Source organism: Anastrepha ludens, chromosome 3 (genome assembly GCF_028408465.1).
Source record: "Anastrepha ludens isolate Willacy chromosome 3, idAnaLude1.1, whole genome shotgun sequence".
In the NCBI taxonomy this organism is placed as follows: Eukaryota; Metazoa; Arthropoda; class Insecta; order Diptera; family Tephritidae; genus Anastrepha; species Anastrepha ludens.
The window spans coordinates 36,041,882-36,065,201 of record NC_071499.1 but is presented as its reverse complement, the minus strand read 5'-3'; the positions used below and the strand labels follow the sequence as shown (position 1 = coordinate 36,065,201).

Genomic DNA, 23,320 nt, shown 5'->3' with positions numbered 1-23,320 from the left:
GAGAAGATCATAATTTCGCTTTCAAAGCAGAAAATTACATAATTTTATTAAGCAACTATCATTTTTATGCAACGCGACACTTTCTACTTTATGTTAAATAACTTTTACTTTAAAATATAATTCTCAAATGGTTTGGAATGAAAAAAATATTGTATTGTATTTTTTTTATTGGCTCACTGTGGGTACGAAAGTTCTGGGTGGCACTAAACTGCTGTAATAGGTATATAATAAATTTATATTTGTGGCGTGCGGGTTGATGATTTTCCATAAATTGAGGGAGCTACAGTTTTAAGCCGACTCCGAACGGTAAATGGTTTTTTGTAAGTAGTTGGACTCTATCACTTGGTGTTTCTTAGACGAAGATTCGAAGCTGCGCACTTGTGAATGGTAGTCAAGCACCAAATGTTTGCATTAAAAGCTGAAAAGCGCACAGGTGGAAAAATGCTAAAGAGAGCCCCACGATTTTATATTTTGTTGGCTGGAGAAAAAGAACACCTTTTTTGCTATTGAGAAATCTGCAAGGCTTTGGGCATTTCGCAACATTAATTAGAACATTCATCAGTTACGTCGCCTTCTTGCCTGGTTGACATTTGATTTGATATTCTAGTAGAGTTCGCTAGAAAAATGTAGCTTCCCATCCTCGCGATCTAAAATTTAAAAGTAAAGGGTTTTCCAATAACAGGTGTTACAGGTGAATGGATTGCGCTATCGAGAGATGATTAGCAATTTTTTATGGCTGGAATTGGGTGGTATTGATCTCGACAACGTTTATTTTCAACAAGATAGCGCTACGTGCCACAAAAGCAACGAAACCATTGATCTTTTATGGGAAAAGTTTCCGGACCGTGTTGTCTCTCGAAGAGGTGATCTCAATTGGCCCCCGAGATCTTGTAATTTAACACCTTGTGACTTTTTTCTTAGGGGCCACGTGAAAGATAAGATTTACGCCAACAGCCCAGGGTCAATTCAAGACCTCAAAGATGGAATTCGTGAGGCTATCGAGGACATAGGGCAGCCACTTTGCAATTCGGTTATGGAAAATTTCATGAAAAGGATATTGCAAGCAAGTGAGTCCACAGACAATGCAAAGTAGTTTTGTTACAATAAGATCGGGTTTGCAAAAACCGATATGCCCAATAACGATAGAAGTTGGATCGCAGAAGATGAGATTCTTATATCAACACAGTTCAGTTCAATTATGCAATGTTTTTAATGCAGTTCAAAGCGTAAACCAAGTTGACGTGGAAGATTAGTTTAATTTGGATAATGAAATTGTTGAAAATGTATACCAAAATGTAAATTTTAGAATGTACTTGTACAAATATTATTATCAAATCTTACAACCATTGATGTACCTGTCAAATGTGGAAATACAATTTTGTAGTTATTCGTTGGAAATCGATTCACGTGTTTCATTTATAAAAGAAGTCTTCATTACTGATGAAGATATAGAAATCGTTATATATATCCTGAGTTAACATTTCATGTCTCCCAAGAATCGCTGCCTATTTCGTCTTAAGGGGAAATAGAAAATGGGTCTGTCAAGAGGTTAACTTCTTTTAAAGAAGCTTATTTGGCTAAAAAAAAAGGAAAGCTGGAGAAAGAAAGTTTAAAAAAACTGAAAGTTTTTTTTTAAATCACAGCTACCTTAAGATTGTTGAACTGCTTCCTGATCTTCAAATACATCTTCAAGATATTGAAAGTAAAGAAAAAAAATCGCCAGACTAAAATTTCTGACTTTTTAAAATAATTCTGAATATCTTATATATAATACAATATTTTGTTTTTTAATTCTTGAAAAAATTAATTTTTATGAAAATCCTGCTTTTTTAATATGTATGCATGTATTTATGCTTTTGTTTTCGAAGTAAAACTGTTTAGATATACAATACAAATTTTTAGTAACTCTTTTTATATTTTTTTTCGCAAGCAAACACTTCTCATAAATCGAAATTTTTCATATTTCTTCAGATTTTAAAATTTTTTAATTAGAATCTTCCTTTTTTCCGTCAATCCAAAGCCATTATTTGGCGCTATCTGGAAAATTATGTGACAGAAAAAAAATTACGTTTTGAACTAAGTGACCGATTTTATATAGATTTTGAATTCAAGATGGCTCTTGACTTTTTTTGCTGTAAATTATTGTAATCAGTATTTTTGAAAATCTTTGGGTTCACCAAACATTTCACTAAATGTAATATGTGAAGTGGGTATGTAAATTACAAGTCTTCTTTAGTTTTTTTTTTGAGTTGCTTAACTTATAATAAATTTGTTATATTAATCTAAGAGCATATTTTACAAAGAAATTTATCAATAAAATTCCATTTATTGATTTGCTTTCACACATCCGATTTAGTAAATTGAAAATAAAATTAATTTCCGTTTTGTCTCGTTTGCAGGACAAAATTATTTGCATTCGTCCATTATGTCGACCCCAACAACCTGCGAGAAGGCCGAGTACACATAGATGCCCCGCTAAAGGGTCAAAGGCATGGAAAGGATAAATATTGCAAAAAAAATGTATAGACCAAAATAATAAACAAAAAATAAATAGCAGATAATATGCGAAAAAGGTTACTGGACATACACACACACACACAATTAGTAAGAATTATGAGCCAAACAACCACACGAGCAGATTGAGCAAAAAAGCAGCGCGTGCAAAGTTCTCCAAATAGCCAGCAAAATGAATAAAAAGTTTACTGCAATGCATACAACGACCCAGCTTCAGTTGCTGATGCCACTTTTGCTCGCTCTATCAATGTCACTGTTCATACAACCCACACTGACAGTCTGCCCTAATAACGAATCGACTGCTAAAAGTAGCAGCAACAACAAAAACGCCACTACAGTGGCGGCATGCGGCAATTTTACACTTAATGACGGCGTTGACTTCTTGGGTAGCCATTCAAGTTTTACTGGCTATCCGTTTATGGATGAGAGCAGCAGCAATTTTACCCAGCTACAAGAAAATTTGTTGGAATTTGAATTCGATCCTTTGGAGAGTGTTGTCACTACGGTGGTGCCTGTCTTCTTCGGCATAATTGGGCTGGCTGGTTTGATTGGTAATGGGCTGGTGATACTTGGTAAGTGTTGAAGTTGTACTTCAACTGTATTATTTTCCGTATCAGCGCATATATTGTGATTACTGAGTTTGTGAAGAGTTAAGAGAGTTGATGGTTCAGTTGACTGCTTTGTATAAGTTTGGAGATAGTAAAATTTTTTTTTTTTTTTTTTTTCATTTCCTTGACAATAAATTCAATGCAAAAAAAATTCATATAACGTTACAATTTAGTGTCGTTCGCAGTCGGAACAAGATTAATAAAAGCAATTAAGATTAATAATAACCTACAATCTATGCACTGGGGCTCAGCAAAGATGCGCTTCAAAAAGTGATACGACTGGGGAGGCACTCGGGTGCTAAGAGAACTTAATACATGGGCTGAAAAGTCCCGGGCCTAACACATAGAGGGCACTAGTTTTATTGCATTCACCTCTTTTCAAGGTGTTTCTTTTGTTCTTTTGTTTGACATTAAATAAGTCCATTGTACTACACTTGGACTCCCTTTTAATTTTCTTTAAATCTCCCCGATCTCCGAAGAAATAAATCGGAGTAGTTCTTGTGGTGCCAAGGAGCCAAGGTGGTCGCTTCTTAACACATCAGTGCCAAAGATCTCACACCTGATACGTGCGAAGGCGGGTAGTTCAGCTAGCAGAATGTCTAACTTTACTTCTCCGTGAAGCAGCCATCAGATTTCCAAAGTGACCCCAGCTTTGCGGTTGGATTCTCTTTCAGTATCCTAACCAATTTCGCCGTGTCACTCAGAGATTCAATACCGCCGCAGAATTCCCTAAAAGAAGCCCTTTTCGACTCACGAATTAGCTTCTTGTAGTTCGTCTGAGCATGACGGTGTCGCTCCCAGTCCTCAGCAAGATTAGTTTTGGGGGCCCGGTTTAGAAGTTTTTTCGACTCACGCCTCAATATTTAGAGCTCTCGGTTCTACCACGCAACGGGAGTCCGATCAAGGAGAGGTCGAATTAGACTGGTTGACTCAAAACATTCAACTAAGGCAGCGCTGAGTTTCTCAACTGCCACCTCAATCTCCTGTTCTTTCCGAAATCTTGGTGGCGTCACGTCAAAACCCCATAACGCCCCCTAAACTTCTGCCAGCCTGTTTTTCTGGGATTTCTGGAGGGAAATAGTATTTGTGCCTCCTCGCCACACTGCAACTCAATATACCTGTGGTCCAAGCATGAATCTTCGGCAAGGACTCTCCAGTTCCTGATTGACCACCCAAATTTTGAATTTGATAAGGTGAGACCAATCATCTCTTGCCTTCTAGTGACCATTAGATTTGAAAGCTGATACTTTTAGCGGTTTAAATACTGATTAACAGGAGATATTTTTTATTAGTTTTGTCCTCACTTCCCCCAAAGCCATTTCCATATTTCTACAAAAGCAGCAAGGAAAGGCAAATATCATAGGTGAGGTAAATTTTTAAGCCTGTTTCAATGCCAGTCCTGGCAATTTCCAAGTGCAGAAAAAGTTAAGGTATGTTTCAAAAACACTGAATAAGCTTGAAATTAACTATCTAAACTAATATAGTATATAGTATAGTAGTAGTATATAGGAGCACCACCCGCATGATGTATATTTTTAGCCACGAATGCAGAAGTTTTTATACAAATAAGGAATAAAAGCAAACAACGCAATCAATCAGTGGGAAGCAAGAGAAATGCATGTGGTTAGAAATAATGTTAGTTGATGTGTTTCAAATGCTTTGTACTAAACTTAGTAGCCAACGTAGGTGAGTCACTTATTGCTTTGACAGAATGAATACTTTCGAGCTCTCGGGCGAAGGATAACAAAGAAAAAAAAGCTGCATTTAATTTATTTTTAATTTTTAAACTTTTATTTTAGTTTTATTTTTAATGAAACTGGAATTCAAACATACTTGTTTGCATTCGACAACGCGTGGAGCTAATAATAAGTACCTAAATAAAATGCATTTGCGTGCGTGTTCGTAGGCGTTCCCACCAACTTCGTAGAATGTTTGATTTGATGCTGTGTCGTGGTCGTAGAAGTAAGCAATGAGCAGAAAATATTAAAAAACTTTCGTATTTCTTGTACTTTTCTATATGCGAGAAAACATATTAGAGATTGCAGAAATTTTATACTACAAACTTTTGTAAACAAAAAATTTACCATTACCAGTTGTGTGGGAATGTCACTCATACGCTGTGGTGTACTGACAGTTAGAATAAAACGGTTCTAAAAAACAAACGTTCAAGGATCACTGTGAGGCAGTTAGCAAAAAAGCGCAGCTCGCACGCAGTGCGCTTTTAAGATTTATGCCAAATATAGGAAGACCTCGGGATGAAAAATGACAGACGATTCCATTTGCCCCCACATTCGTGATTACATAAGCAGCGCCGATCTGGGCACATAGACTAAGCGCGTTTAGAATGGAGAGCGCTTATCGCACTATTTCAGATGACGCTATAGCAGTAATATCGAGGAAAATTCCCTATAAATCTCTCGGCCAGCAGAAGGGGCTGCATCATCTTGTACGAAAGATACCACCGGCTATAATTAGAGCGAGCAGCAGTAGCGCTAGGATATTTCTAGAAATGGTTGTTGGATGCACAAACTGATACCAGACAGAGCGAAACGGTATCGAAGGAAGCACAGGGACGTTGGCATCGACGTTTAAAAAGTATCTACACCGCTTTAATTTGAAAAACAAGCCCTTTTACCCGCTCTGGCTTGACGAATCAGAGAGTGCAAGGCATGTGCTCTTCCTGTGCAAGAGTTTCGACACCGAAAGAGAAGATCTTCGCAGGGTTTTTGGCGAGCACCCTACAGAGACAAACCTTACGACGTAAATATGCGATAAATCTGCAAAATGGCAAACATTAAGTTGTTCGAGCGTACCATGAAAATGCTGCATGATGAAGAATGGATTCGAAAGGCGAAACTTCGCTATCTACAGCTAGATATCCAGGCTGATAGAAATGCTGAATACTTGTTGCGACACGAACACCGGATGGATTCTCATACTGACAGAGACTGAGTGATTTGAGTTAACATACTCAATAACGACCTCCCGATGTATTACTTAACGGCAAGATTCCGGGAGGTTCAACCATTCGGTCAAGAGGATGTTTTAGTCCGGGACTGGATATAGGCTTTCGACGCCTTCCTCCTACTAAAAAAAAAACAGACAGAGATACAGGTAGATATAGAAATAGAGATAGAAGTCCCAAACAGATTGAGGTAGAGGTATGGCTGAAAGCAATTTCTTTGCGAGTGACCCTGATTTGGGGATTACAGAAGTTGCCTTACAGAAACCCTTCTGGCATAGTTTCTGAATGACAGAGTGAGCCACAAAATCATTATCCGGGGAATGTAGAACAGCTTCAAGCAAAGCAGGCGCGTGCACTTTAATAGGGGGATAAACTTGTTGTGTGATAAATTTAATAGGACTATGAATAAGTTCGTTTCGGTTTTACAACAGATGGCGTAACTTGATTATTATTCCATCGATCCACATTTCCAAACATTCATTGGAGAGCTACTGTCGTAAGGCACAAACGTCAGTATAAGTTTTTTATTTGAAGCGTAAACAACAATATTTTTACCACACTTGAAAATGTCGAATTTCGTGCCAAATAATGTGTTTTTGCGGGGAATTCTTCTTCATTATTTTAATATGAAGAAAAAAGCAGCCGAAAGTCATCGTATCTTGGTGGAAGTTTATGGTGAGCATGCTCTATCTGAGCGAACGTGCCAGAAGTGGTTTGCACGCTTTAAAAGTGGTGATTTTGGCTTGGAAGACGAAGAACGCGAGGGTGCGCCGCCAAAGTTCATGGATACCGAATTGGAGGAATTGCTCGATCAAGATCCGGCTCAAACGCAAGAAGAGGTTGCAAAAACTTTGGGAGTTGATCAATCAACCATTTCCAAACGTTTAAAAGCCATGGGAATGATCCGAAAGGTAGGCCATTGGGTGCCGTATGAATTGAAGCCAAGAGACGTTGAACGCCGTTTTATGGCATGCGAACAACTGGTTCAACGGCACAAAAGAAAGGGTTTTTTGCATCGAATTGTGACTGGCGATGAAAAGTGGGTCCATTACGACAATCCAAAACGTCGGGCAACGTATGGATACCCTGGCCATGCTTCAACATCGACGTCGGCGCAGAATATTCATGGCCTGAAGGTTATGCTGTGTATCTGGTGGGACCAGCTGGGTGTTGTGTATTATGAGCTACTGAAACCGAATGAAACGATTACGGGGGATGTCTACCGACGACAATTGATGCGTTTGAGCCGAGCACTGCGAGAAAAACGGCCGCAATACGCCGATAGACACGACAAAGTTATTTTGCAACATGACAATGCTCGGCCACATGTTGCACAAGTGGTCAAAACATACTTAGAAACGCTCAAATGGGATGTCCTACCCCACCCGCCGTATAGTCCAGACCTTGCGCCATCCGATTACTATCTCTTCCGATCGATGCAACATGGCCTGGCTGACCAGCACTTCCGTAATTACGATGAAGTCAAAAAATGGATCGATTCGTGGATTGCGGCAAAACCGACCGAATTTTTCACAAAGGGAATCCGTGAATTGCCAGAAAGATGGGAAAAAGTAGTAGTAAGCGATGGACAATATTTTGAATATTAAATTTGTAACCATTTTACGTCAATAAAGTTTCAAATTTCGAAAAAAAACCGCACGAACTTATTCATAGTCCTATTATAAAAAAAAATAATTATTTATTCGTATATTTTTAAGCACCTTAAATCCATCTGAAAATACTCAATCTTAAGCTTTGGTTATTGCCTTAAACCGTGCCACTTTAAAGATTTCGAAGATTTTTTCATTTCGCATAAATTTCAACATGGAAAGATTCAAATCGCGACATTACAAATCTCTACAGTTTTTATTTTTTATGTCGCGCATACATTTTGGTGATTTACAAGTCATAAAAAAGGATATAAATGCCTTAAATTGCCAGACAGAATTTATTACCATTAAAAATATGAGCCTCGTAAAACATAAATTAATAATAATAATAAAAGAAATGGAAAGATAGAGAATACGATGCACACAGGAAGAATAAAAAGTAAAGGTCTCCCAACGGAAGCATCAAGGACAGGGCAACACAACGCAAACAACCTACATAAACAGTGCTTACTAATGTAAAAAATTGAGAGCTCCCTAAATGGACATTTGCGTTGTACTGCAATTTATAATTTTTCCTGCCATTTCTTTCTTTTGGCCACATTATCACTTTAATTGCCCTTAGCAGCCCTCTGCAGACGGGCCTTGTTGACGTGTGAAATGTCACTCCCACTCTTAAGTATAGCTGGGTCTGTGCGGGGTATTTTTGCATCTTTAAATTTAATTTAAGAATTTTTGAAATTTAAGATACGCGATGAAAAGGAAATGTTTTCTCTGTATCGCGTGGCTGCTTGCTCTGCATAGTAGTGCCTAAGAGGATATGTAGGAGTTTAATGCTCAATTAGAGCCTCCTTCTTTTGTGAAGTAGAATAGAAAAGTTTATACGTGAGCACGTAAGGAATAATTACAACTATTAATCTGGAAAAAAGTAAATGATAAAATTAATACTTGCTCATTAAGTCCTCTACGACACAGAAGCTTGGATGATGTCACCCAACGAGAAGTCACTTGGTGTATTTGCGAGAAATATTCTGCGGAAGGTTTTTATACCTTTGCACTTTGGTGATGATGTAGACATAGTGCAGCGAGTCCAGATCCAGAGGCTTCGTTTGCTGGGCCATGTCGTACAAATGTATACAAAAGCTCCGGCTCTGAAAGTATTCGGTGCGGTACCAGCTGGTGGTAGCAGAGCAAGAGGAAGGCCTGCTTTGCTTTAGAAAAATCAGGTGGAGTAGGACTTAATTTCCTTGATGTTTCCAAGTGGAGCTGATTAGCATGAGTAAGAAACGACTGGCGCGCTATTTAAACTCTGCCAAACTCCAAACTACCAATCACTTAAGCAGTTCTTGCTCCAATCAAGAAAAAAAGCAGTGACAGGTATGGAGAACAAGCCGTGCGTATAATATATAGTGTTCGATGTCTCTTATCACTTACCTCACAAGATTGTGCATTGAGTTAATATGAGTTATGCCGCTTTTTGGGAGGATTCATAGGGGAGCCACTGCGATACTATTATTTCTCCCTCTAAATCCCAATGTGGTAAAGTCACTTCGTTTCATGGATAAAATACTTCAGATGTTGGCTACCGATTGCAAGTCTACCAGACATCCAAAGAAGTAAAAATTTCTACAGCTGTCTGACAGCATTATGACAAGAGCAGAGTAATGCCAGAGGAAGTGTTCAAAGCTCTGCACCTCTCCACGTTCCTGTATTAGAGGGAAAACCCCTACCTTTCCATGTGATTGCCCGGTGATGATGCCAACCGCTATACTAGACCGAAAGACCGGCCCAGATGGGTGCGGGACCTAGTTCTCCGCTCCTTACTTCTAAGCCACACCTATGTACATATGTTAGTTATCTCAGAAGTGCGTTCTGTGGTTCATTTACTGTTGACTTGTGAGATGTAGACTGACCGTTTCCATAGCTTGGTTGGGGTTAAAAAGATGCCAACATGTTGGGCAGAATTGACTGATTTTAGAGGAGTTCCCATTCTAGCCAGCTTATTCGCGATACTGTTTTCAGGAATGGCTCTGTATCTAGGAGCAAGATAACGTTGATTCTGTATCACTTAGTCAGCTCTTTTAAAATAGTTTTATATTTGATTGTCACTTAGAATGAAGTACCCTGGCGCTGTAAAGATTTTATAGTCGCTTGACCGCGACTGCCGTAGCCGAATGGGTTGGTGCGTGACTACCATTCGGAATTCGGAGTGCGTAGGTTCGAATCTCTGTGAAATACCAAATTGAAGAAAAAGTTTTTTCTAATAGCGGTCACCCCTCGGCAGGCCATGGCAAACATCCGAGTGCATTTCTGCCACGAAAAGGCTACTCATAAAGAAATATCTGGCGTTCGGAGTCGGCACGACGCACACCACAAATAGGAGGAAACGCTCGTCCAAACATCCGAAAAGTGTGGAAACGCCAATTATATATATATTAGGGCGGGTCGATTTAAAAATCGCTCATTGCTCTGTGAAAATTGTATTCTAGGGATCAAAATAAGAAACTTTGCCGAAGGAACCATACCTCTAAAACGAATTCTGATGTCCCCCAATTTAAAAATATCACCATTTTTGGTCTTTACATGAAAAAATCAGCTAAATGGCTATGTTTTTTCTTTATTTTTATTTATTTATAATAATATTTATTATTTATTTATAATAATACCTATTTTTTCTCTTAAGAAATTTATTTAGTCAGAACATATGTAAATGAAAAAATTAGTTTAAGTGAGTTATAGAAAAGAAACTAAAAAGTTCGACCCAAATTGGGGGACATCAGAATTCGTTTTAGAGGTATGGCTCCTTCGGCAAAGTTTCTTATTTTGATCCCTAGAATATGATTTTCACAGAGCAATTCACAGAGCAATGGGCGATTTTTTTGCCTTCCCACAAATCGACCCGGCCTAATATATATACCTACAGAGTAGATAGTGATCGGTTGGGCTGCGACTTACGATTCTTCACGAGCCACAACGTAGCCTTCTTTATAGCTTTTAACACTGCCAATGATTATCCATTCCATGGTTCAGAAAAAATTATTAGCAAAACAGATTTGTGGAGCACTGTAGTCTAGCTTTCCATGTATTCCCAAAAGAGTTCTGAGAATTTGTATATGCCCAACGATTTCCATTCATGGGTTTGTATGCATTTCGCCTGATTGCGGCTGCGTTGGGAAGATAAGGTGGAGAAGGACTTGGCTTTACTTGGTCTCTCAAACTGGCGCCGGTTAGCACGAGAAAGAAACCACCGACGCGCTTTGTTAAACTCGGCCGAAATCGTGTGAGCGGTTATCGCGCCAATTAAGAAGGGAAGAAGAGGTCTATGCGGAGAAGGTCGGGTAGAATCTTAAGGATCTTAGTTGGAGTAAAGCTCAGCACTTCTGTGATAAGCAAAAAATAAAGGGTGTTTTTTTAGAGGTTAGGTTTTCAAGTTGGCACTACTTTTTTCGTAGATGGTCTTTTTGACAGCTGTCACTTAATTTATGTTCAGTTTGGGTTGCCATTTCATAATGAATAGACTTACACCTGAACAACGTTTGCAAATCGTGCAAATTTATTACGAAAATAATGGTTCGGTTCGCGCGACGCATCATAAGAAAATTTTGTTCAGCGATGAAGCTCACTTTTGGTTGAATGGGTATGTCAATAAGCAAAATTGTCGCATTTGGAGTGAACATAATCCACAAGCCATTGCTGAGACGCCGTTACATCCTCAAAAAGTCACTGTTTGGTGTGCTCTATGGGCAGAGGGAATCATTGGCCCATATTTGAAGCCGGCCATAATGTTACAGTCAATGGAGAGCGCTATAGAGCCATGACTAATGACTTTTTCGTGCCTGAATTGGACGATGTTGATGTGGACGACCTTTGGTTCCAACAAGACGGCGCTACATGCCATACAGCCAACGCAACAATCGATTTATTGAAGGAAACTTTTGGTGAGCGCATTATCTCGCGCCGTGGACCTGTGGCGTGACCTCCAAGATTGTGCGATATAACTCCGCTGGACTATTTCTTGTGGGGCTATGTGAAGTCGCAGATAAGCCCGAGACGATTGACGTCTTGGAAGAGAATATTCGGCACGTTATTGCTGACATACGGCCCCAATTGCTGCAAAAAGTGGTCGAAAATTGGGCCTCTCGGCTGGAATTTATTCGAGCCAGCCGCGGCGGCCACTTGCCCGAAATCATTTTTAAAACATAATGGCAAACCCTTATCTTTATAATAAAGCTAAATTCTTGGCCATAGCAATAAATTATACACGTTTTATTTCATCTTGAAAACCTAACCTCTAAAAAAAACACCTTTATAACCAAACTCTGTAATTACGTCTGCTTAACAGCTGGTTCTGATAAATTGACTGAGAGCAAAGTAGTAGCACTGCGATATACACAGCCTTCTCTGCTCTTTCAGTCGTGTCTTAAATCAAAAATATCATTTCGGTTTAGCGGTTTTCAGTTAACTACTGTTAACTTGCTCGTATGTTTTGGAATAAATGTGGCCTTTTGAAAAATTCTTCTTTATGAACTAAATTCCAGCATCACCTTTATTATAATAAAATCTAGAAGCCCTTATGAAATATTATTTCATTTATAATGGGACTCTATTGGTTTAATCTACTAATTTATGAACAAATTGCAAAAAAATTAAATTACTAGAATCGCATTCTGTTCTTTTCAATGCCCATTTAAATTTCAATCTCTTCTCATTTCAGTTGTCATCGCCAATCAACAGATGCGTTCCACCACTAATCTGCTCATCATCAATCTGGCCATTTCAGATATACTGTTTGTTATTTTCTGTGTGCCCTTCACCGCTACCGATTATGTGCTACCCGAATGGCCATTCGGCAATTTGTGGTGTAAATTCGTGCAGTATATGATTGTGGTCACCTGCCATTGCAGCGTCTATACGCTGGTGCTGATGTCCTTCGATCGCTTTTTGGCAGTTGTGCATCCGGTGACGAGTATGTCATTGCGCACAGAGCATAATGCGATGCTGTAAGTAGCTTCAATACAAGCAAACACACACACATACATACATACCCACACATAGATGTATACATGTTCATTTACAACCGGCATCAGCAACATTCCGTGTGATTTGTCAACATTATTAGACTTTGTGCCACGGAATTGAGGCCAGTCTGATAATGAAATTTCGTTTTCATTTCAATTTTAGTGCCATTGTCTGTGCGTGGGTGCTCATTGTGACTTCTGCGATTCCAGTTGCTTTGGCCCATTCGGTGCGCCTATACTATTTCAAAGGACGTAATTATACGGCTTGTGTTTTTTCCACGGAGGAGGAGGGATGGAGTTTGGTTGGATTTCAGGTAATTGTGATCGAATGAGTTTTTGTGGTACGGTTGAGATTGTATTTTGTAGAATTAAAGCAATTAGCACTTCCTCGCGAAATGATGTGAAAGTGGTGATGTAACGTTTTTGACCGGAATCAACAAAATTTTTAACTTAACTTGAAATTTATGTACTTCAAATGATAGCAAATAAAGTAAATAAAAGTGTGCTTGTTTTTATTTACAAATTCGAAATTAAATTTCGTGGGTGTGCTTAAATTTTATTTTGAGCACAAAGGTCCAGATGGGGAGGATATTGTTGTTAGTAAAAGAGTTTGCCTGTTTTACTAAATTTTTATGTAACTTTTTTTGAATCTTTATGTTACTTTTTTTGTTAAGCATATTTGCTGGAATTGGTTCTTATATCTGTGTTCCATCTGGGAATAATATGTACATATTCGATTCAGACATTTATATTATTACTTTTATTATTATGACAAATGTACTTCCAGTTACAATTTAAGTACAACGAATATCTATCCAGTTGTGGCTCCAGTAGCCTTAAGCTGTATAGTAAAGGGTTTTCCAATAACAGGTGTTACAGGTGAATGGATAGCAATTTTTTATGGTCGGAATTGGATGGTATTTATCTGGACAATATTCATTTTCAACAAGACGTCGCTACGTGCCACACAAGCAAAGAAACCATTGATCTTTTACGGGAAAAGTTTCCGGACCGTGTTGTCTCTCGAAGAGGTGATCTCAATTGGCCCCCGAGATCTTGTGACTTTTTTCTTTGAAGCCACGTGAAAGAGAAGGTCTACGCCAATAGCCCAGGGTCGATTCAAGATCTCAAAGATGGAATTCGTGAGGCTATTGAGGACATAGGGACCCCACTTTGCGATTCGGTTATGGAAAATTTCATGAAAAGGATATTGTCCTGTAAGCGTGGTCGTGGTGGTCATTTGCCTGATGTTATTTTCCACTATTAACGGCATACCTTCCTCTTCATAATGAAATACCAGGTATATACCTATAAAGTGAGACTTTCAGCTATTAGTCCATAGATGTCGCTAGGAGTATTTTTAAACTTTTCCAAATGTGTTGTTTTTTTCGTCTGTCATCTGTCAACAATATTCAGTTCATTGATTGTTACGATTCATACAACAATGCATTTTTTTCGCTCTTAAAAATATCGAATTTCGTGCCTTCAAACTACGATTTGCGGACATCGTGAAACCACTTGTGAAATGCTGCTCAAAAGGAAGGTCAAAAGGAAGTCTTTTTTGCATCGAATCGATACGAGTGATGAAAAATGGGTGTATTTATTCAATCCCAAGTGTAAACGATCGTATGGTCTGCCCGGCCGCAAGCCAAAAACAACGGCCAAACCAAATCGCTTCGGCCGCAAGGCAATGCTGTGTGTTTTCTGGGATCAGCGTGGTATGATTTGGTACCATCTATTAAAACCAGGTGAAACAGTTGACGGTGCACGCTACCAACGACAATTGGCTGATTTGAACAGCGCTATACACCGAAAACGCCCAGAATATGCCGATCGGCGACACAAAGTAATTTTTCTTGATGACTATGCACCGCCACATCGAACAAGAGCGATCCGGGAATTGATGGAGACGTACGATTGGGAAGCGGTGGTGCATGCGGCTTACTCACCAGACTTGGCGCCTTCCGATTATCATTTGTTTTCATCGATGGGCCACGTACTTTCCGAACAGCGCTTCAATTCTCACGAAGAAGCCAAGAAATGGCTCGATGATTGGTTTGTGGCCAAAGACGGCCAGTTTTTTTGGCGCGGCATCCACAAATTGCCTGAGAGATGGGAAAAATGTGTCTCTAGCGATGACTATTATTTTGAAAACTAAATTTGTAACCATTTTTTGTTAATAAACGTTTGAAATTGATAAAAAAAGTCTCATTTCTTAGGTGTACTATATACCGATCATTTATATTATATTAAATAAAAAATGACATTTTTCTTTGAACATCAAATTAACACTTCTTATTAAAAAAAACTTTACTTAAAATATAAAAACATCAAATAGGTTGTAGTAATGGGCTTTGATTAGATTTCGTCATACAGACTATAGCATTTAAGTAGCTTTAAAACATTTTACGATTATCTTGGGTTGGGCTTATAAGGAGGTCCGTTGGCCTTGTATTGGGTAGGAAGCTTTTATATTGGTTGAAAATCGAAATTGTTCTAAAATGTGTTCTTTCATGATTAGGCTGCATTATCTCCATATATTGGTTAGCTTTTATCTATTAAATGTTGGTTTGTCAAAATGCTGTGCCCTAATCTTCTTCTTGTAAGTTTGACCATGTCCTTTCTTGTTAATCACGAGTTGTGGTCGATTTGGAGGCTACGTTCATAGTTAATTTTTGCGGGTTTACTTTTCTATACCAAGTGATAGTTTTTTCGTATGCACTATTTGGTTCAAATGCAAAAAGTTTTTCGTTGTAGCTTCGTATGTCGCTGACCAGGTAATTATTAGACATAATAAGGGGCGTCTCGTGACTTTCTTTGAAGTTAGATCGACTAGTTCGTTGCCTCTAAATTGTATATTGGTTGGTACGCAGACGAGTTTTGTTTTATTTTTATGTTTTATAGGTAAATTTCTTACGGTGTCTGCATAAATGTTATTATATTTTGGGCTTTTTATGTTTTCGAGAGGTGAAAGGAACATCTTGTATTGAAAATATCGAAAGTGACTAGAAAATTTTGTTCTTCCTTGCGGGCGCTGCTCTCTCAATATCAAGTCACCGTGTACCTCTTTTCATAATTACGAAATATCGAAAAAACAAAAAATCGATTTTGAAATTTATAGATCACTGGGTCCCCTTAAGGGGAAATATTTTCGCAGAAAATATAACTGCAAATCCATCGAAATTGTTCGTAAATTTATACAAAACGAGGTGAATATCTCCAAAACAGCGACTTAACGCATTTAACTGATCGTTTGGGCTTACAAAAGGTCTGTGCACGTTTCATTCCGCACAAGTTAATTGAGGGCCAGAAATTGCTCACAGTTTAACATTCGAAAGACCTCATTAAAGAGGCGATGAAGGACGAGAACTTCCTTTACAACATTGTAACTGGTGATAAAACGCGGTGTTTCCAGCATGAATCTGAAACCAAGCGTCAAAGTGCCGAATGAAAGGCCCTAGACTAGCCACGATCCAAAACATCCCAGTGTCTTCTACATATTTGGCCATAAAAGAAAATCGCTTTGCATCCATAGATGCCATCCTGAAGGATTCTCCGGTCAATTACCTGAAACACTCTTTCGAAAACCTTTTAGATCGCGCAAAACAGAATATCGAAGCCAGAGCGCACCATTTCGAATAAATAAACTCGAAGTTATCAGAATAGAGCTCCTGTCGTTTCTATTTTAGCTTAGTCTTGTTTATTTTGGACTTCACCTTGAACATGATTTAGCTCGCTGTGGCTTTAGAGCAACATTTTAGTTTTAGCCTTCATAGCTTACTTGTGCATGTGTTCAACAGGAATACGAGAGGAATTATGAAAAGAGGCACACGGTGTCTTGATACTGAGTGGACGCTGCTATTAGGAAAAACAAAATTATCTAGTATAGTATCTTAAAAATTTGCTGTGGAGTTTCCAGCGGAAATTCCCAATATTATAGTTTCTACAGCCCATTAACTAGGTAAAGAGCGGTACGCGCGCTCCTGTTCTTCAAACCTTAGACTCAATTTACTCGAAAAATTTTTCGGCCTGGTGTTGTCAAAACAAAATCAAAAACAGTTCCACCAAATCGTCGGATATTTTATTATGTTGTTAACAACATCAATGACTATCGCGCTTACTAGAATCATATTTTCATTTGAATTATTTCGTATTTTTTTGATTAAAAAACTGAAAAACCCGATTTTTAGAGTGTCAAATTCAAATCCGCGCGATTTTGTCAATTTTTTATTCTAGAAGCGGGACATAGCTACAGTTATACTTATTAATAATTTTTTTTGGGTTTTGTGTTTTAGATAAACAGAAGAGCCAAAATGGACAACCCGTCCAGGTTCAATTTTTCGGCAGGGTCAATTTCAGCGACATTTTTAAAATTGTTAAAATTAAAAGAAATTTTATTTTCATTTTTGTATGTAAAATAAGTTAAATAAAAGACCTTAAAATTTAAACATTGTTTTTTTATTTTTTTATTGTAAAAAAAAATCCTCAAAGCATCCTAAATTTCGAGCTCTATACCACCGGGACCCCTTAAGTATAATAATACATAGTAGTTTGTGGAAAAGGTAATCCTTAATTTTTGCGTAAAATTTGGTTGATCTTTAGCTCCTGGGCGATGCCATGACTACTTACATTCCGGTCAACTTCGATTATTTCTGTGATTTAATCGACGTTTTCGACATTGTAGACTTTTCTTTAACATCAAAAATACCTAAACGAAATCGACGAAACCAAAATTACTTATAATTATCGTTACAGTTATCGGCACCATAAACATCATTCACAATTTAATTGGCCTGGCTTGCATTTTTTCCTCAAAACTGTAAAATTTACTGAATTTTCTCTTTGTTGACCTCTTTTGATGAAACCCTGTAACACATGACTGAATGGGGCAAACAAAAAAAACAGCAAACGGTTTTTTTCTTAGTGTGAAATGTCACCTTGACAACGAGCAGAAGCTTTAATCGATACTTTGCGAGATACCGATCACTACAGCCAAGTACCGAGAAAATAATGTATTTCTTTTTCCCCAAACAATATTATTATTCCTTGAGCTAAGTATTGAAAGTAGTTAAGATCAGTAAGCATTCTAAAAATTATGCCTCTGACAACTGAACAAATTTATTAAGTATTCTACCGGCATGTGTCGAAACAGCTCAAAAAATTATTGTATCAATTATTAATCTATTATTATATTCACTCAACTAACTATTCGCAGCCCATGAAAGCTATCCGGTGATGTAAAGACGGCGGCCAATGGATTATCTGTGGAACAGCTTTCTCGTCAATTCAATAAAAATATAAGAATGAAATAGATTTTAATTTTTCGTATCAGCAAATTTTTAGCAATAGGAAATTAATTGAAAGGTTATATGTTTTTATTATTTTTACAATAAAAAAAAAAATAAATAAAGACAAAAACATTATTAATTTATTACTCTGAAATGTAGTTTCTAACCACCATCTTTTTTCTATTTCTTACTCGCTTCCCAGATTTCCTTTTTTATGTCGTCGTACTTAGCCCCACTAACTTTAATTTGCTTCTTGTATGTGGGTATGTTGGCACGACTTTGGCGTAGTGCGCCGGGCTGTAAGCCATCAGCCGAATCCAGGTAAGTACTCGTAAATTACTGAAACTCATCACTGCTGAAAAGCTTCAAACATGAAAAAATGCAAAGAAACTAAACCAGAGTATGGGGAATCAGTAAAAAGGAAAGAAGAAGATCGAAGAAAGGAGAATTATTTATAAGTATTGCAAATACATTATTATACGATTATTAGCCACCTGGTGCTCGCAGCTTTGCTAAGGATTTCTTAAATTCTTAGTGATTTTTATCTGATGTACCTTCAAAGAGCAATTAAAAAAAAAAAAAAAATAATTCGCGTGTTCACTTCTGTTAGGTGTTTGGCCGAGCTCCTCCTGCTATTTGTGGTGTGCGTGTTGATGTTGTTCCACAAATGGAGGGACCTGCAGTTTCAAGCCGACTCCGAACGGCAGATATTTTTATGAGGAGCTTTTTCATGGCAGAAATACACTCGGAGGTTTGCCATTGCCTGCCGAGGGACGATCGCTATTAGAAAAATGTTTTTATTAATTTTGCTTTCACCGAGTTTCGAACCAACGACCTCTCTGTGAATTCCGAATGGTAATCACGCACCAACCCATTCGGCTACGGCGGCCGAAGAGCAATTAAAAAAAAAAAAAATAAATAATTGGCGTGTTCACTTCTGTTAGGTGTTTGGCCGAGCTCCTCCTGCTATTTGTGGTGTGCGTGTTGATGTTGTTCCACAAATGGAGGGACCTGCAGTTTCAAGCCGACTCCGAACGGCAGATATTTTTATGAGGAGCTTTTTCATGGCAGAAATACACTCGGAGGTTTGCCATTGCCTGCCGAGGGACGATCGCTATTAGAAAAATGTTTTTATTAATTTTGCTTTCACCGAGTTTCGAACCAACGACCTCTCTGTGAATTCCGAATGGTAATCACGCACCAACCCATTCGGCTACGGCGGCCGAAGAGCAATTAAAAAAAAAAAAAATAAATAATTGGCGTGTTCACTTCTGTTAGGTGTTTGGCCGAGCTCCTCCTGCTATTTGTGGTGTGCGTGTTGATGTTGTTCCACAAATGGAGGGACCTGCAGTTTCAAGCCGACTCCGAACGGCAGATATTTTTATGAGGAGCTTTTTCATGGCAGAAATACACTCGGAGGTTTGCCATTGCCTGCCGAGGGACGATCGCTATTAGAAAAATGTTTTTATTAATTTTGCTTTCACCGAGTTTCGAACCAACGACCTCTCTGTGAATTCCGAATGGTAATCACGCACCAACCCATTCGGCTACGGCGGCCGAAGAGCAATTGCTTTATACAAAAAGGCAATACTTTATATTAAAAGGTAATTCTCAACAAAAGCTCGAATTAGTTTGTATGACAGAAAATACTTCACACTTTCAGCAAAAATTAGGAAATCAACAACGAGTTTTGGGATTTGGTTTTGTATGGTAGAAAATACTGCTTACTTAGAAAACTAGAACGAATGCTCAAATTTTTTTGTACTTCACACTTTCAGCGAAAATTAGAAAATTAGCAACGAATGCTCGAATTTTGTGGTTGAAAATATTGGAGCAAATCCTTTCAGTAAAAAAAAAAATAAATAAGAACCAATGCGCGAATTTGCTTGTGTGGTAGGAAATACTTCACACCTTCAGGAAAATCAAAAAATTATAAATATTTAAAGCGAATTTTAAACTCCTTTAAATTTACTACCGAAATTGAACGGAGTACAAAATTGCATACGGAGATTTTGCTCTAAAAATTTAACCTAAAGAATTGGAAATTTTTATAAAAACATTTTTTATTTTTTTTCACAAGATGTGTGATATTTAAACCCGCAAAATCCGCTGGTGTAGCGAAAAAGTTTGAGCCCAGATGTTTAAACCTTAGCCCGACGAGAGCAGGACAGCTTTTGCAGAAGAGAGAGAAGCTAGGTATTCCCCAACTAATTTCGAACGCATAAACAGCGAGCTCAAGGCCTTAATTGCCGCAACAGAAACTAGCAGCCAAACTACAGCTTCCTTAACTGTGGCTACTTCTGTTGGGAAAACACTAAAGTAGTCCGAAAGCCTACGTTTGAGCTTGATGGGTAGCAGAATACTCCCTCATCAACTCTTCCGTCCAACTTCGAGCCATCAGGAAGGGTGGTTAAGTTTAAAGGGCCGGTATTGATTTTGAATAAAATACAGTTTTTTCTAAGAAATTATTATCATTTCTCTTTATTATGATAATATTGGTATGACTCAATTCCGTATTGAACAAACTATTGGCCAAATGGCCGCCGGGGCCTCGGCGCCACATCTCCAAAAACCACCAAATGCAAATAGTTCCTTATCTAAATATTTGCCATGCCCTGTTTCCAAATGCTGAGCTTCGTTTAAATTTCTGCCACTAATTTCAGCAAGCCTTATGCAAGCAACTTAAATGTTTCAGAATGTACATTGCAATAATAGTAACGAGATAAATAACCAAAATTTAACTATTTTTTGCGTATTTAATTGTTTTATGTTTTACAAATTGTTTTGTAATTGTTTTTAAATAGTATTTTTGTTCATTGTTTAATACTTTGAGTTATATAGTTTTTGTTGTGGTATGAATTTCATTTCTTTTAAAATTATAAAGCAATAAAAATGTAAAATAATATTGTCGTAAAAAATTAGCAAAATATTGCACTTCTATATATGCAGATCTTTAATCAAAATAAATTTCCCTGTCGCAAGATATTATAGTTTTTAAAATAGCATCCAAAGTCAATGGTGAATTATTATTTGAATCAAATAACTGCAGTATGCAAACAGACAAGCAACGCGACCCTAAAGTTATAAATAAAGATTTCCATCACTCAAAATAATTTTTTGTATTTAGTAAAGAAGTTACTCGTAAGCAGTTGGATGATAAATTGTGTGCCACATTGGTACGTACATCCTTTTTCAAGCTCGGTTATGCCACGCTTCTCCTCCAATATGTAAAGTACAGCCATATGCTGCTCCACAAATTGAGTGGCCCACAGTTTTATGCTGGATCCGAACGATAGTTGATTTTTTTGAGAAGCTTTTTAGTGACAGAAATTTACATAGAGGTTTGACTGCTACAGAAAAAAAAAATTCACAATGGGGTTTGAATCCTGCCGAATAATAGCTACTCACGACGCATTCTGCTAAGGTGGCCTCTCTTCACTAAATGCAGTTTTGCACATATTCTTGAAATAAAGGGTAGTTAAATTTCAAGGCCCGATATTGAATGTGAACCACACCTAAACGTCAACGGAACCGTTGGACTTCTTTCTTTGGGGTTATTTGAATAAAAGGTGTACGTCGATAAGCCAGCAACAATTCAAGAGCTGAAAGATGAAATAATTCGGCCCATTAATGGCATAGAACCTCTATTATGCGTCAGCGTCATCGAAAATTTGGACTATCGGATTTGGCCGATATTTGGTTCTATACGTAATTGAGATATACTAATATTAATAATAATAAAGAGGAATGACAATAATTTCCTAAAAAATTACATTTTATTCAAAATCAACACCGGCCTTTAAAATTTAACCACCCTTTATATTCCTATAATTTGATTAGTTGGTGGGAAATGTCAAAAGTCGGATATACTTAATTTTTAAGCAGCTACATTCAGAATTATACCTTAATCCAACATCGCGTCCTCAAATTTTTTTGTCCATATGAACTCTCAAAAAAAAAAAAATATTACGTTGTTATCCATAAAGTAACTTAATCTTATAGCCAATATTAATGGATGAATAACTCATTAATTAATGATTTTAAATAAAAGTTCAGTTTGAAAGTTCAATAAATTTTAATATCATCCTAACAATATATTTAATATTAAAAAAATAAAATTAATCTAAAAAAATGATAAAAAAAAAATTATATTAAATATAAAGATTTATAAGGTTTTCCAAAGAAATGTGCAAATGTGACCATCAAACATCTGGTAAACAGGGATTAATTGTCAATAATAAAATTATCAGCCTACGCTAAGATGAATGAAATTCAGAAAAAAAATTGAAAATTCTAATGAGTTTTAACCTAAAGGCAGCCATTAAACCTGGAACCAGAAAATAATTACCTTTGCACTAAGCTTTAAGCCCTTGCTAACTCTGCTCTTCGAAGTTAGTCGGTGAATGTAAGACAAAACTGAACAGTGTTGCAAAACACAACAAAATTAGTCTTATTTGGGTGCCTGGACATTGTGGTATTACAGGGATAAATTGGCAAATGAAGGCTCTGCATGTATGCCACTAGGCCCTGAACCCTTACTAGGTGGTCAATTCCGCATCGATTCAGCTATGGATTGAGGACTTCATGAGGTCTACTCATAGAGGACGTTGGTCTGAGTTGAACTCGTGCAGAGTAGCCAAGTGAAAGAACCCAACAGGAAAACAGCGACCTTTCTCCTAAAACTCAGCTGGAAGGACCTGAGAGTACTGGTGGGTGTAATCACAGGGCACAACGTCTGTGGTCAGCATATGACTACCATGGGGGTCGTGGACAGCCCGATATGCCTATCCTGTCTTGCAGAGCATTTTCTCTGTAGCTGTCTTGCATTTTCCAGAATCAGACTTAGGATACTGGGTTGCGATACACTGAGTATGGACTAAGTTCATACTCTTCCTCTTTCGGATCTCTTAAAACTCATCAATGAACCCAAGAGATTTGTGGAAGAGTGACCTCAAATTAATTTAACCGTCTTACGACCCACATTTTATCTTCCCTATCTCTCTATTCTTTCTACTGATATCTATTCGGTTGTAGTACAATGGTCTACTGACTGAGTACTTTGACTTGTTCAACCCCCCACAAATCGAATCTAATCTAATCTAAGCTTCGACAATAATCACTTTTTATTTTGCCAAAAAAATGTTGTTACGCTAAATGGCATTTAAAAATTTGTCTTTTAGTAATTAATTATCAATTTAATTTACTTTATAAAGAGGACACTTGTAAGGTATAACCGAACGCGCTGCGTCTTTTTATTTTAACGAAAGTAGCTACCAGGGAATTATTGTTATTGGCGCACTCCGCAAATAAAGTCGCTAAA

The 23,320-nt window shown here is 37.6% G+C and overlaps 1 protein-coding gene across 3 annotated transcripts in view; it reads left to right on the top strand.

Moving 5' to 3' along the window:
• The window catches only part of LOC128857414 (allatostatin-A receptor-like), a 123,850-nt gene that overhangs the window by 93,894 nt on the left and 6,636 nt on the right, over positions 1-23,320 (top strand). For all 3 annotated transcript variants that reach the window (XR_008453938.1, XM_054093173.1, XM_054093172.1), the window contains 4 exons: positions 2,400-3,086; positions 12,409-12,694; positions 12,876-13,026; positions 18,203-18,321. Coding sequence is in view for 2 of the 3 variants with exons in the window: in XM_054093173.1 (XP_053949148.1) it covers positions 2,687-3,086; positions 12,409-12,694; positions 12,876-13,026; positions 18,203-18,321 (956 nt within the window). In the remaining variant the exon portion in view is untranslated. The remainder of the gene's footprint in view (positions 1-2,399; positions 3,087-12,408; positions 12,695-12,875; positions 13,027-18,202; positions 18,322-23,320) is intronic.